At 52.7% G+C, this 15004-nt stretch overlaps 2 protein-coding genes and 1 long non-coding RNA gene across 4 annotated transcripts in view; 2 read left to right on the top strand and 1 right to left on the bottom strand.

The window, feature by feature from the left end:
• Positions 1-449: 449 nt before the first annotated feature.
• On the bottom strand, positions 450-7102 carry LOC116573986. Its single transcript, XR_004279091.1, has 3 exons — positions 6102-7102; positions 5117-5405; positions 450-3191 (listed from the first exon to the last, which is right to left on the bottom strand). It is a non-coding gene; the product is annotated as an uncharacterized LOC116573986 (long non-coding RNA).
• The window catches only part of METTL21C (methyltransferase like 21C), a 30288-nt gene continuing 20682 nt past the window's right edge, over positions 5399-15004 (top strand). The window contains exons 1-6 of one of the 2 annotated variants that reach the window (XM_032314465.1): positions 5399-5522; positions 5615-5685; positions 6251-6322; positions 7758-7901; positions 11130-11281; positions 13981-14098. In XM_032314465.1, coding sequence (XP_032170356.1) covers positions 6319-6322; positions 7758-7901; positions 11130-11281; positions 13981-14098 — 418 coding nt within the window. In that variant the 5' untranslated portion in view covers positions 5399-5522; positions 5615-5685; positions 6251-6318. Of the gene's footprint in view, positions 5523-5614; positions 5686-6250; positions 6323-7757; positions 7902-11129; positions 11282-13980; positions 14099-15004 lie in introns of those variants that run through there. The other variant, XM_032314466.1, reaches the window with a different exon arrangement.
• LOC116573985 lies at positions 12181-14017 on the top strand. The gene is made up of 2 exons (XM_032314467.1): positions 12181-13361; positions 13397-14017. Exons 1-2 carry the CDS (start codon positions 12692-12694, stop codon positions 13495-13497), a joined length of 771 nt encoding a protein of 256 aa, XP_032170358.1. The 5' UTR covers positions 12181-12691; the 3' UTR covers positions 13498-14017.

Below are 15004 nucleotides of genomic sequence, written 5' to 3' on the forward strand. Positions count from 1 at the left end.
GGCTATTGTAGACATTGCTGCTATAAACACTGGGGTGGAGACACCCCTTCAGATCACTACATTTGTATCTTTGGGGTAAATACCCAGTAGTGCAATTGCTGGGTCATAGGGTAGCTCTATTTTCAGCTTTTTGAAGAACCTCCACACCGTCTTCCAGAGAGGCCGCACCAGCTGGCATTCCCACTGGCAGTGTAAGAGGGTTCCCCTTTCTCTGCATCCTCGCCAGCATCTGTCATTTCCTGACTTGTTAATTTTAGCCATTCTGACTGGTGTGAGGTGGTATCTTGTTGGGGTTTTGATGTGTATTTTCCTGACGCCGCGTGACGTGGAGCACTTTTTCATGTGTCTGTTGGCCATCTGAATGTCTTCTTTGCAGAAATGTCTGTCCATGCAGAAATGTCTGTCCATGCAGAAATGTCTTCTGTCCATTTCTTGATTGGATTATTTGTTCCTTGGGTGTTGAGCTGGATAAGTTCTTTATAGATTTTGGATACTAGCCCTTTATCTGAGAAGACATTTGCAAGTATCCTCTCCTGTGCTGCACATGCATTTTAAAAGCATATTTGAAAACACTTTACCCAGTACCTTATGTGTTCAGAGTGGGAAGGAACATCTGTATCACTTTGTCAGCAAACATGGATGGAGTGAGCTTTTACTTTCTTCTGTAACTTTATGGATGCACACATATCCTAGGGTCCAAATTCCTCTCAAATGAACTAATGATAACGTCGACACAGTCCCTGTAATGTCCAAAAGCGTTGCATGTGCTCTGCCTTTAAGACCTTTAAGAGAACCCGGGGCATGGTAGAGGGGTTCTCGCGCCCCCACCAACAGACCAAGGCAACAGAGCCTAGAGATGTGGCTTCCCTGCAATCCCCAACTGGAGCCCAGGAGGGCGGGTTTCCCATGGAACCGCCCTGCCCTCTCTGCTGCTTTCCACCCGGGCTGAGACCGAGATACCGCCACATGTTTTCCCTCATCCATGACACCACAGCTGCAGATGAAAACATGCATTTCTCAGATTAGCCTGCCCTGGAATGGGGGGAAAGAATGAAAGGAATTCCCCCTTTGTGCCCCATCCCAGAATAGGGCCACCAGGTAAACATTCTCTCCTAATAGAAATCTGTTGGGGAAACATTATTACCTTCCTGAATGTCAGTCAACTGCTGTTGCTAAAATCGGAGCATGATTCGTTACCACTAAGTCCCTCTAAAAAGTGCCATTTCCAAGCAGCTGACGGCCATGTGGAGGAGACAGCTGGCGTTGGAGGCGCCAGCCTCTAGGGGAGGGCAGCTGTCAGGCTCCTTTCGGTCACGGTCACTGGTTCCTGGTGGGCCTGACTGGAACCCTGGAACCGAGGGACTGCTTCTCGCCCTCACTCTCCAAGTTCAATCACTGCGAGCTTTTCTATGCAGATAGATTCATTTGATTCCCTAAGCCGTTATTTATTAAATTTTAAATGAGGAGGAATGTTATTCGCCAACTAAACCCAAATTCCTAGACATTCCAATGTCAGAATCCGTGATCTAAGCCCGTTTCCCAAGTGTGACATTCCTCCCTGTAATTAATATCACAGGCTTATGACTCAGCTCCAAGGCGTTCTTGGCTGTGTTGACGACATGACCCCTGGTGATTACCAATTGTGATTTACACATGGCTGCAGGGAAAGATGCTTCTAAAATAACAAGAAGTTTTCCTTGGAGGGTGAAATCTGTTTTGAGAACCGGCTTGGAAAAAAAATTAAAAATAGCAACAAACAACTAAGTTCCCCTGCCCTCCAAAATGCAGGTAAGGCCCTGGAGGCTGTTCCCAGGCATCCAGCGAGAGCCGCTCTGTAAGGCAGGTGATGTATGGACTGCTGCGTCTTTCCGCGTGGCTGAGGGGAGCAGCCATGGGCTATTTTTAAAGTGAAATGACTACAGCTTCACTTGTCCTTCCGAACAGGCTGGACACTTTCTCTCGCATACTCCTCCCTCCCTGGTAACGTTTATCATTATGGAGAAGGTATTTAAAAGGAAAAGGAAGGAAATTCTTCTATGTCCACAAGCCTGGCAAAACTTAAGTGGTGCTTGAATGGTATCTGAACACCGACTACACACTTTCTGATGGTGGTCTTTCTTTAGCATGAGGGGAAGCCATCGTGCTCGCAGCCCAGCCAAACCCCGACGAGAAGGGTTGCGTTCTATCCCACCACATGGGCTGGCGGGCCGCGTGTGCGCCTGCGCTTCTGGGGGCTCTAAGTCCTTTCATTGCCCCCAGGCAGCACTGGTGGACGCTCTCCCCTGGCATCTCAGGGGCGGCCCCCGGTGTCTGGCCAGTGAGGGGTGTTGAAGCAGCCGAAAGTCATTTGACGGAAAGGATTATGAACTTGGAGCCGCTGTGTTAGCAGAGAGCAGAGGGACCATAAATTAAGGAATTAGGTTTCACTCTGACCAAACACACTGGAAACCCCACGCATCCCTGAGTGTCGGTTACCAGGGTGTTTAGAAAACATCTAGTTCTGCAGTGAATCCCCAGCCCCCTGGAAGGGAGTCCTCACACAGTCTCCCCTGTAAGCAAGTACAGGGGACACATCTTCTATTTGCCCGACGAGCAATCTTTCCTTTGTAGAATTTTGGTGACAGTCACTGTGAAAAGCAGTGAGCCTCCCCTTCCCAGTCCCGGGGAACAGCAGAGCACGGTGAGCTGTGATGAAACAGCCACTCAGGTTCTTGTCCGCGGTCACCTGGGAGCACAAGCCCACTGAGGGAGAGGCATGAACCTCCTCTGGTGCTTCCCAGTTAGAGAGGAGTAGCTCCGCTCCCTCCAGAGGCGACAGCCAGTAGGACTCGGGCCACCCTCCATCCTAGAGAGATGGGTGTCCATTCTGAAACCGTGTTGACGGAAATCAGAATGTACACACGGGGCGGCCGGGATGAGGAAGAAGCCCATCCAGCACGCCGGCTTGTTGCAGCGCCAGCACTCCTCCTTCAGGTCCCAACCCTACTCCTCATGTTCCGGTGGGATATTTGTCACGTGCGCCAGCCCTACCTAGAGGGCGAGCTCATGATCAAGTCAGACCACTCAGAACTTTCTCCCCAGGATCCTGAAGCTGTTGGGCATCTCACCTCTCTCGGACGCGTCTCCATCCTCCAGCTGCTGGTTTCCGCCTCCGTGCTGTAGTGCTGGAATCCTCCGGAAGCCCTTTGAACCTGGAATGGGATAATTCCGAGCTGTGTATTTTGCCTCATCTCCCAGCCTTGCCCCATGGGTGCAAGTTGTCTTGCCCCGGCAGCAGCTGGCTGGGCAGAACACCTCTTGCTGGCTGCCCGCCTTTCCCTGGATGATTCTTCTCCTCCTCCCCATCCCGGCACCTCCCAAATCCTTTCTCAAATCCTTGACTCTGGGTCTGCTCCCAGGAGGCACCTGATGGGGCCAGAGGGTGTCATGTTGGCTCGATCTATAGGACAGTCTGGAAACACTAATCCACTGCATTTTATAGGCGAGGACACTGAGGCCAAGGAGGCAGTGATCACGCAGCTCGCAGACAGTGTGTGTAGGGTGGAAATTAGAATTGACCCTGTGGCCCCTGGCAGGCTCAGGCGGTAGAGCATGGGACTCTTGATCTCAAGGTCATGAGTTTGAGCCCCACACTGTGGGTAGTTTACTTACAAAAAAAAAAAAAAAAAAAAAAAAGGTCTGAGAATTCACCCTGCAACTCCTATCCTGCACAATACAAGCGTTTCTCAGGCTCAGCCTGGGTCACATTTTGGGCAGGATCGCTCTTTGCTGTGAAGGGTTGTCTTGGGTAATGCAGAGTGTTTAGTAGTCCCCCCAACCCCCAATCTGGCCTCTATGCACTAAATAACAATTGCTCTCTGCCCTCGCTATGACAAGCAACAAGACCTCCAAACTGCTAAGGGTCTCTGGGAGGAGGGATGGATTCCTCCATGGTGAGGACCACTGGCTGAGTTAGGTGTAGTTGGAAAAATGCTGCAAGAGATCAGAGGTCTACACCGCTGAAGAAAGGCAGAAAGACCGCACCTGGCCTGTTTATTGACCCTGTATAAACCTTTGGTCCAATTTGGTATCCTCTAACTCCAGGTCTGGCCCATTTTCCGTTACGCCAGCTCCCTGAGATCAAATGTTCCATTGTTCTGCTTGTTGAAAAGTTCTTTCCTGTTGAGACCAAATGTCCTTCTCAGGCACCCACTTCATCCATGTGTGCTCCAGAGCTGTGCCGGAAGCCTAATCCCTCGTCAGGGGCTGACATTTCAACTACGTGAGGGTCGGTCATGTGTCCCCTGCCCTATAGGTTGGCACCAGCCATGTGCCAGGCACTGAAAACACACGGGGGATGGCTGTTGGACTTGGAGCTCAAACCTCTAGGCTCTCTCCCAACCTTTGAGCCAGAATTTCCAGAAGCCCAGAGTCTATGTGTTCTAAAGCTTCCAGGTAATGCGGACGTAGCCAGTATTTAGGGACATATTCATGTACATTCCAATCAGTTTTTAGAAGTTATTTACACAATTATAATGATGACCACCTTTTTGCTATTTCTTATATCTAAGGGTGCTTACATACCGGTGCTGACCCCTGGTGGAAACCAGTTACCCAAGTGACACATCAGAGGGCTGGGCCTCTTGGGGAGGACCACAGCATCCTTATGATAGATTTGAGCAAGGCAATGGGAGAGCAAACCTCATTTAAGGGAATGGGAGAGCAAACTTAATGGACACGGGATCACAGCGCATTCAGATGAAGATCCTAACTTCAAAGAAATGCACATAAAGAAAAAAAAAATGACAGCAGCAAACAGAGTACCAGGCTGGAGTAAAAACATAAAAATAGGCTCTTGTATCCACTCAAATTTAGTCACTATTCGCTCAGTCCCCCACAAACACGAGTGATTGTTTAATTCCCATCTGCTAAGGTTTTAATTAACATGCCCTATATTCTATTTTAAGGGTTTCCAGGCTTCCCCAATGAGCACACTATTTTCCTCCTTTTTAAACTCCCTTTTCCTCAATGAAAGAAAGTGCAATCAATGGCTTCCTTTTTTCTTGGAAGAGTTTTTCGGGTTTCCTATTCATTGTTGCACCAGCTAAATACTCCTCATGCAAGCTGAAGCCTTTACCTCACGTGCCTTCTAGGTAGGTGTTCTCCTGTCTTATCAGGTAGAGTCCTGTGTTCCTTCCGGCTGCTCGGGGCAGGGTCCGGGACCGTCCACGGCAGGAACGACTCCTCCCTTTGGCCACAGCAGCGCGGCTGATGAGCACAGAGGAAGTCTGCGCGTCTGAACGAAACCCCAACCGGCCCCACCCCCACTTCTTTTTAAAGTGAAATGTGTCTACATTTTAAACTCCATCACGGCAACTGGACACCGTAGAGGAGAGCCTCTGTTCTGCTGGAGGCATTTTCTGGATCTTTTGAGGGTGATTCCATTCCACGTTGTAAGGATTGTGTGTGGGTATGTAGGAAAGAGAGTGAGAGAGAGAACATTGAGAATTGAGAGAGGGAGAGAGAACAGATATTTTAGCAAGGTAACGTGCCTGAGTCCTGGCGGGTCATGCTACCCTAAATAACCTGGGCTTGCACTGGCTGGCTTTTGTTCATAAAATGTTAATCTTTTCAGGTGCGGATCTATATAAAACATTGGGGATTCAAGGGTGCACAGAAATCTCACCCTCTCCTCTGCTATGTAAGGTAATGTGTAAACTAACAGTCTGAAAGGATTTCGAGGGGACTAACCTTTGAAAAACTTCCTGAAGCTTTATCAAATACTAACACGGGCCATATGGCACAGGCTACATCAGACTAACGGCACCAGGCAGAGGGCACGGTCACTGTTTTCTAGATTGCCTTTCAAGGCACACGTGTCAGGGGAAAAGTTACTTTCTCACGTCAACTATGATGATGGGAGAGGGAGTCGTTTGCTTTCATAAGGAAAAGCGCACCTGGTATTGGAAAATAATTCTCCTTCGCTTGCAGGCAAAATGGGAAATGTCTGAAATGTAATGCCCAGAGTCCCCAGGTGCGGGAGGCGTGTGGCTGGCATGGCTGCCCTCCTGGCTTCGGACAGAACGGTCGCTGCTGTACGTGAGATGCTTGGCATGGCTTACCTCCCCTTGCTCCCGCAACCGCCGCAGGAGGTAGATCCCCACGATCTACAGCCTCGATGAGGAACGCACACGGCCGAGCTAAGATTCAGAGGCAGGGTCCTCCCCACGGTGTGGAGGCTTCCTTCCTGAAGTCACTGTCTACTCATCAGCAACCAGGCTGCCATCTTTCCGGGGAGCAGTTAACTTCCTGGAGTTGGAGGATGCTCGAAAGGAAGGAATGGGTAAGGATCTGCCAGAGAGAGAACTTGCGCGAAGCACAGACCCGCACGGGGCACTCTGGCTGGTTTGGTGAGTTGGAGAAAGGGGCCAAGTGTTTGATCATTCGGTTCTGGAGCCGATGAAAAGGTTAAATTTTGCAGCGATCTCAGTTGTTTGCAGTCCTGTTGAGAATTAACGTGAGGGACGCGCGACCTGTCCAGGTGTGCAGTGGAGTCATATTTGCTTTGGGGGCTGCGCCTTCTTGCGTTGTGTCTGTTCGCCACGGGAGTGAGCCAGTGCCCGAATGGCTGTGGGTCAGCTGGGCAGTGACGGAGTGGCCGGCGTGTCTGGTTGCTCCTCCCGCTTGCCTGGAGAGATGGGATGGGGCGGCTCTGGGGTGTGGAGACTGAGGATGGTAAACGCAGGGGTGGAAAATCATTCACATTTTGTAAACAAACAAACAAACAAAAAACTAGGAAACATCACTACAGTGGCTAAGTATTTTGAGTCATTTCAGAGGAAAGTAGGCAAGGGAGCCCACGGCGGCCCCAGCCCACCCAAGGAGCACCTGCCGGCCGGGTGAGAATGTAGGTTCTGCAGCTGGGCCTTCTGGGTTTGGCCCCACCAGTGTCTCGGGCTGCTTTTCGAGCTCTCTGTGCCTGGGTTGCTCGCATCTGAGAAGAGGCATAGTAATAGGCTCTATCTCCTAGGGGCGATTGCTGGGACTAGATGAATTGATGCACTTACGGCAGAACAGGGTTTGGCAACGGTACCGCCCTGCGGTGATGTCATGTGTTACTATTTTGGTCTCCTTTCCTAAATCAGGTGGCTCTCCTCACTTTCACTCTCCTGCTTTCCACTGTGGCCCTGGGAAGTGGACAGATACTATATTATCCTTTTTGCTGATGAGGAAATGGCGCAAGAGGATTAAGTGTGTTGCTAAGTGCCCCAGAGGGGAGCCAGGTCAGGCTCCTGGCTCAGCCCGTAGCACTTTCTATGATCTTGCAATGAAGCCTCAGATGGCAAGGGGGCAGCCCTGTGGTTGGTCCAAATCCTGCCTCCTCATCCACGAGGTCATTAATCCTTCCATCCACACGGTGTCCCCGATGGTAGGATATGTTCCTGGATCAGAGTCTCTTCATTAAGATTCATTTCCAAAAGCTATTAGACATTTTAGACCCCAGCCACGCCGTGTCTGTCCCCTGGCAATGCTTGCTCTGTTTTTGCATTTCTTGATGCCCAGAACAGGTGCGATGTTGTTTAATGGTCCCCCTCTCCTTTGCTCTGCAAAACTAGGAAGGCAGCTCCTTGGGTAGCTGCTTTACTAACGGGAGAGGGCGGGTGGACTAAGCTGAAAAGCAGGGATTCTTTTCAGCTCAGCAGATGCTAAGGCGATAAGCTGCACCTTTTAGAGCCTCTGGGAGGCTCAGCCAGCCTGTCTGGTTCTCTGCTCTCCAGCAGCTGCGGTTATGGACGTGTGTCTGCACTCCGGGCAGCAGCAGCCCAGGCGCCTGCGGGAAGCACCGTGCGCCCCGGATGGGGGCTTACAGCCGGCGGCGGAGGGGGCTTTCCAGGAGGATGGCACCGGAATACCCCCAGGAGGTAACCTCCGTCCTCACCATGACACCTTGTCACTTGCTTTCCTGGCCATGGCATTTACCAGTTAACTTCAGTGACGAGATTTCCCATCTCCTTTTAATTCTAGATTGTTCCTATTAGTGAAGCTTAGTGGAAAAGTGCCTGTAGGCAAGTGTGAGCAGAGCATTAAAAGTAATTCCTATTTTTTCATTATTTGCTTATCTAAATTTGTCTTGTCCTGTGTTTAAATCTCAAATGGTTATATTTTTGTCAGAAGAACTTTTAAAAAGAAAGAAAATCTTGACTCATGTCGTTTTTCACCGACATGTTCTCCTGGCAGCTGTGTTGTATGTGGGTTGCATTTCTGGACAGGGGCGCGGTAGTAATAAATAATAAACCTAACAAATAATGTCAGAAAAGCCAATGTATGGCATTTCAAACATTTATCATCATTTAACACGATAAAATTATATTCCAACTCATTAAGACAGGATGCTATCTATTTTTACTAAACTAGTTTACATTAAAGGCAATTCTATCTCTAAAATCTTGTCTCTCTAAAACTCTCAGACTAACATCGATAAATGAAAACATTATGTGTAATAAGCATAAATTTCTTTATCTTTATCAAACATGAAGGGTCTTATGGGAGAACATTTATTATTTATTATTTATTATTATATTTATGGCCACATTTCTTTATAATGTGGGTTGGTAAAATAGATCAGCTCCTTTGCCTGTAAAATGATGAGCCATTCTATATCAGCCCACTGACTTTTTCTACCATCTTGAGAGAAAAATAGGTCCCCAGCTGGTGCGCTGTGGAAGGGGAGAAGGATCCGACGGAGCCACGGTGGGGGAGGGAAGTCTGGACGGGCTGGCACTGGTCCCCGCTCGTCTGGCTGCTGGGAGTCACATACCCAGTGATGAAACCTCAGAGGGACAGGGAGCAGCCCTGTCCCAATTCCTTGCCCCAACCAGCCTGCACCAGCCCCTGAATTTCAGGGACTTTTTTTAAGGGTCGTTGTTAAACACGGCCATTATTGAAATGTAAGTTATGGAAACTTACTGCTAAATAGATGGTATAAAACGCAAAGGTAGGGACGCCTGGGTGGCTCAGTGGGTTAAGCCGCTGCCTTCGGCTCACGTCATGATCCCAGCGTCCTGGGATCGAGTCCCGCATGGGCTCCTCACTTCTCTCTTTGCCTCTGCCTGCTTGTGTGCTCGCTTGCTCTCTCTCTCCTTCTGTCTGACGAATAAATTAATGAAATATTTAAAAAAACCCGCAAAGGTATATATAAAAACCAAGGCGATGAATACTCACAACTCATCACGACTTACTTGACTACGTTTTGAGGTTGTCTTCATGGAGCTCTTCTGCTTCCTGGCACCTGCTGTGCTGCCCGGTGGAGAGCGGGGCGGGGTAGGGGGGAAGCACCCGCCTCGGTGGGCAGCCTGTGTCATTTCCCGGGGTGGGCAGTTTGGAATGGGAGCACTCCCACCGTGGTGATCACCAACCCTACAAATCAGTGCTTCTTCCCCTTGCCCCGAGCTGGTGGTTGAACATTTCCTGGCCACTGTCTATTCCTCTGCCTTCTGACCATCTCTCCAATGGGTCTGTCAGCCTCTCAGCTCGAGGGGACAGGCTAGGGCCTCTTTGGTCATTCACAGATAATGAGTTGGTGGTACTAGATGTTAGGAGCGTCCCCTAGTAAGAGGGGGGTGAGGGCCAGAGGTCTCCCTCCCGCCCCTCCAGCCTCCCCACAGCCCCGACCAGCACAATGCCTCCCGTCTGACTTGCTCACTGTTACTGAGCAGGTTCCGGCCCGGTCAGTGAAGTCCTAGGTCTCTGGAAGCTCACCTTTTAGGTCGGGGCCCAGAATTCTCCCCCCGCGGGTAGATCTCACACTACGTTACATCGGTGGGGGGTGGGGAGGCGGCAGCTGCCCCTCGAGAGCTGTGGACATCTGTCACGCTTCTTGACAACCCTGTCGCTGTGCTCAAAGACCGTTTCTCACTTTGCTGCTCAAGGACACTTTTTGGGTAAAATACAACAAAAATTCACGTCTAGAAAAACCCAATGAAAATGCGTGCGAAGACGTTTCGGTAACGGGACGTGGTCAGATTGCGGAATCGTTTCTCGGAGCGGACTCCGGCCGTCTGCTCTTCTGCGAAGCCGTGCGGGTGTGCAGACTCGCAGCACAGGATGGCTCTCGCGCCGGTGCTAATCAGCAACCCCCGAAACCGCCCGCCCCCAGTTGGGCTTCTGCAAACACCCTCCACCCCCACCCCAGGTTTGTGCCCCGGGCCACCTCCTCCTCTAACGCCTCGAGGGGACATTTCTGATTAGAGCAGCTCCAAGGCGAAGCGACCACTCCTTGTGGCTGCCGGAGCCCGGCCTCCACCTGCGGCTAAAGAGGTCCCGGCGGGTCTCAGGGAGCAAAGGCAGGTTTCCCGCCGGTTTCCCTCCAGCTCCTCCCTGCCCACCCCTTCCCACCGCGCCACCCGCCGCTTCTCTTCTGCGGACGGCCCTGCTGTGTTTGTGCCCGCGCGCCCACGCCTGACATGTCCCCCCGTGGCTCGTCTTATCCTGAAAGACTCGGCAAAACCGGCACAGTCTGCGCTTCCGTGACGTCAGCCGCCATCAGGCGCTCTTTCCCCCCCATTTTATGTGCTATTTGAGAGCTGCTCATGGGTTTAAAGGGTATTTAAAGCAATTGCAACTTAATAGGCCGGGCTCATCTGACCGCCTCCCCCGGGACCGCGGAGCTGGCTCGTGTTTGGGCGACCTGCGCCTTTTGAGGAGCAGTTGTAGGAAGGGTTTAAGGAACACGCTCCAACCAGCGTGTGGGAATGTTACTTTGCTTCAAGACCTAAAAATAGTCAAGTCTGTGTTTGCCCAGGGCCTCCGCCAGACGGCTCACTCTTGCCCTTCTGCTGGCAAGCTGGTTTTCTCCGGGGGCAGACAGAGGGCTGGGGATGGAGCTGCACCTCTCCGGCCTCCGCCAGGCAGCCCATGGACCCAGAGCATCCCCTGGTGTCTCACCATCTCGAGGAAACATCACACCTGGACTTTGTGTCCCTGTTGTCCCGTGTCACTCTGTTTTGTGCTAGTTTGCAGCCACGGTCACTGCGGGCGTCACCCCGTCTCTGGGAAAGCCCGTTCCCTCCCCATCTTACCAGCTGTGCCCCATGCGTGCTTGATCTGGATCAACAAATCACAGAAACTGTTTTACTTCCCCACCCCTGCAGGTTCTAACAAGATAGAACCATCTCTTCGTAGCCTCCAGAAGTTTGTTCCCACCGATTACGCCAGCTACACGCAGGAGCACTACGTGTTTGCAGGCACAGAGATCGTCATCCAAGAATCCATAGAGAGCTACGGAGCCGTGGTGTGGCCAGGGGTGAGACAGCCATTACCTTTGGGATGTGGGGCTTCTGGGGCGACAGTTCCACTCGGCAGGGCTGCCGTGAACAGGCTGCTGAGTGTTCTCACTTTGGGCTTCTGCAGGGGAGGGTTGTAACTTGTTGGCCCGGGGGTTGGGGGTTCACTTGGCTTCGCAAAACCCCAGCATCTCTCCCAGAAGCCATCATCCCCTCTGGGCCATGTTTCCTGAAACATTATTTCTTTTACATTAAGGTCAGCTTGACTATATCAGGAAGATGAAACATTCATATGAATTTTAAGGGAAAAAAAAAAAACCAACCATCAGAGCCATGTGCTGGCTTCCCTTCCCCACGGGGGTGTCCCCAGGGAAGCAGGTAGGAAGTCGCCTCCCTCTCCTCCCTGCAGCAGCCCCGCGAGCGGGGGTGGGGGGGGCATGGGAATGGGGAGAGGGTCTGTGTCGGGAGTCAGCCTGCTGGCTGTGGCTGCTTGCTGGCCTCCCTGCCCTTGTTTCTCTACGGGGACGGTGGGAGGCGTGAGCACTCGTGCAAACGCTCACGCCACCACCTGGGATTTCTCACCCACACTGCACCTGCCCGCGGGGAGGCAGCGGCTCAGAAAAGTGGACTCATTTGGGAGAGCTGTGCCACCGGCTTTGGGACAGCGGCCCTCCGAGGCCCGCTCTGTTGTTCTTTGGCTTCGGATCCAAGCTGCTCTGTCCTTGGTGGGGGACGGCCTGGGGTTGGAGTTCAAATACAGACGGGGGACTCGGAGGTGCTGCCACTCCCGGGGTGGGGGTGGGGGGCAGACGTGCCATGGAGCTGGGGGGGGCGGCGGGCGGCCTGGGTACCAGCGGCAGGTGATGGGGGCCAAGGAGTGTGGCTGAGGGGGAGGGGCCGACAAAGGGCTCCAGCTCCCAGAGCCGCAATCCGCCCTGCTCTGCATTTCCCCCTTTGCCGGCAAGTAGGATTTCCTTCATGGGGAAATGCTCTTTGGTGTAGTAACAAGTTTGAAAACCAGCACACTGTTCCCAGCTTCCTGTTGTAATAGATTTGGCGAGTCAATGACCACAGCAGGTGCCAGATCAGGAATGGAAGAGTATCTGTCCACAGGACGGTTTTATTCTCACTGAGGCCTCCACCGTTCACGCCCCAAAGCCCGGCCTCTCCTGGCACCTCAGTGTCCCGACAGCTGCGAAGGAAGGGTTCGCACGAAGTGGGAAGACACCCCTCCTCGTGGGACTCCGAGGGCAGCAGTCTGAGCAGGAGATCGCTCTCCCACGTCCGCTCCCGGCCGAGAAGGTGGGGGTGTTCGCAGGGCCCTGGCTCCTGAGAAAGGCTTTGTCTCCAGGCCGCCCACCAGGCACGCACTGACTTGGCAAACCCCTCCAAGCACATCTTCTTGGCGGCTCTGGGTGACACTCTTCCTCATGTGGAAACCCTGTCATCACAAATCACTATCCTTTTTCTTCTCCAGAAGCTCCTTTCCCAGCGCCCGAGCTCTTGGCTTTGCTGCTTGTTTCGCCCCCACCCTCCAGGCACAGCCCCTCATCCTTCCGCGCCCAGGACACCCCTCGCTGCCCGCCCCCCCGCCCGCAGCGTGTGCCTCCGTGACGCCCCTCACCTGTCTGAGCATCGGCTACAGGCCCTTCCCCAGCCCGGCCTCAGCCCCCCGGAGCGGAGACTCGACCGCACGGTCCCTGGGCCTGTGGGCTCTTCCCTGCGAGCACACGGGGATGAGAGGCAGCACCCGGGGCTGGGGCTCCTGCGCCCCGGCTCCCCCCCAGAACGTGGCATCCCCACCAGTTCAGAGCAGCCACGAGAAGACGAGAAGACGAGAGGCCGGAGTGCACACGGACAGAGTCCGGCTGGCTTTGTCCTCACGTCCTCCAGCCCGATCCCTCCCCCGCAGCGCTGCTGAGACCCGCGGGCACACACGTGAGCGGCCCATGCGACAGCGCGGATCCGCGGCCACCGTCTCTCCGGAGAAAGGTCAGAAGGCGGAGGCGGAAGACAATGAAGGGACAAGGAAGGAACGTGGGCGCGTCTGTCTACAAAGTTATCTTAACTCGTGCACAGCCTTTTTAGCATCTCCTTGCTGCTCCGGGAAAGGCGGTCCACGGACCGGCAGGTCGGCCATGGCCCGGGGGGCTGTAGAAACGCCTTCTGGAACCTCCCCTCCCCCGCTGCGCCCCACTGCCCCGAAGTGTGCACACCCCTCGCAGTCCTGTATTGATAGGCTGTATGGATCGATGGCCGCCTAAAGGAATGAACTGCCCAGTTGTCCAGGGTAGCAGACAAAACTTGAACCCACTTGAACTTGGAGGAAGGAGTCGGAGGGAAGCGGTGAAGAGGTACAGCTGTGTTCTGGAAGCAGGTGGCAGCCGGTGAGACCAAGAGGCTGCTGCTCTCAGACCTCCTTCCTGGACTTGGAAGAGCCCAGGGCGCCTGCCTCTTCCTGGACCCCCACCCAGCGCCTTCGGCTAGAGGCGAGTCAGCGAGTCTGTGTCTCCGTTTCCTCTGCTGCGGATCACACCTTTCCTATGCCAGAGGTCCGCACAGGGCACTGAGGGCATAACTGCTCGCGAGCCCCTCAATAAACCGCAACTACTATTAACATCTCTTGTAGTATTTGCTTGGAGTAGGGAAGCGGGGCTCGGGTTGCCGCTGTTTTCCAGTGTTCCCATGCTCGGTGACAACTGCAAATATTTTGTTTTAGGCCACGGCTTTGTGCCAGTATTTGGAGGAACATACAGAGGAACTGAATCTCCAAGATGCGAAGATTCTTGAGATTGGTGCTGGACCAGGCCTCGTCTCCACTGTGGCCAGTATTTTAGGTTTGTCTCTTTACTGCTGACTTTGTTTCAAAACACGCTGGCTTTGACAGCTTTCTGTCTGGCCTGCTGCGACTTGGGTGCTTGGCCATGATTTCACTCATGGAATTGCCCAAAGGGTCACAAACTAGGAATTGGTACTGTTGGCCCCAAAATAAGATAGTCACACATGAGAGAGGGCCTAGGAGACCTGCCTGGCCCAGCAGGGACCGAGGAAGCTGAAATTCTGGAGCTGTGACTCTCCTGTTAACAGCCACGTTATGCTGTCTCTTGGTTTTCGTTGCGAATGTTATAACTAACATTTTGAAGAAAAATAAGTGAGTTAATCCGAGGTAAAGGCAGGTTTATACACCAGATGCAGGTTGCGAGCAGGAGGTGGGCACAGCTGAGGCACACTTGTGCCTACCCTATCACAGAGCTTCTAGCAGAGCCAGTCTAGAAATGGGGGATCTGCTTCGTGAACTCCTGTCACTAGCTTTAAAATGCCTAACAACGAACAAATCTAGGTTGGAGACAGGCAGTCCTACAAAACAGATCCGATCTTCAGATAAACAGTTTTACAAAGAAAAACATGATGAATTATTAGGCAGCTAATTATCCTGAAATCTCCCAACTCCACTCAACTGTTTCTTAAAAAATGATAACATTATTCTATTTCAGTGGTTCTCAGCCAAAGGTGATCTTGCCCCATAAAGGACATTTGGCCACATCTAGAGATGTCTGTGACCGCCACGAGCTGGGGGTGGAGTCGGGGAGAGAAACTTGGGACACGGTCAAACGTCGGACAGCGCACAGGGCAGGGCTTGCACGGGAAGTTACCCAGCAGGACTGGGTCAGGGATGCCCAGCCCACATGTCAATTCGGACAAAGCTGAGAAGCCCAGTTCCGTTTCTTGTGACTCCCTGAGCG

Source organism: Mustela erminea, chromosome 15, assembly GCF_009829155.1.
Source record: "Mustela erminea isolate mMusErm1 chromosome 15, mMusErm1.Pri, whole genome shotgun sequence".
Lineage (NCBI taxonomy): Eukaryota > Metazoa > Chordata > Mammalia > Carnivora > Mustelidae > Mustela > Mustela erminea.

Bases quoted from the DNA above. Each gene is read 5' to 3' on its own strand.
- LOC116573985 (XM_032314467.1), top strand. From the start codon at position 12,692: ATGTGGAAACCCTGTCATCACAAATCACTATCCTTTTTCTTCTCCAGA. The intron at 13,362-13,396 runs GCTCCGGGAAAG...ACCGGCAGGTCG, and splicing joins CTTTTTAGCATCTCCTTGCT to GCCATGGCCCGGGGGGCTGT.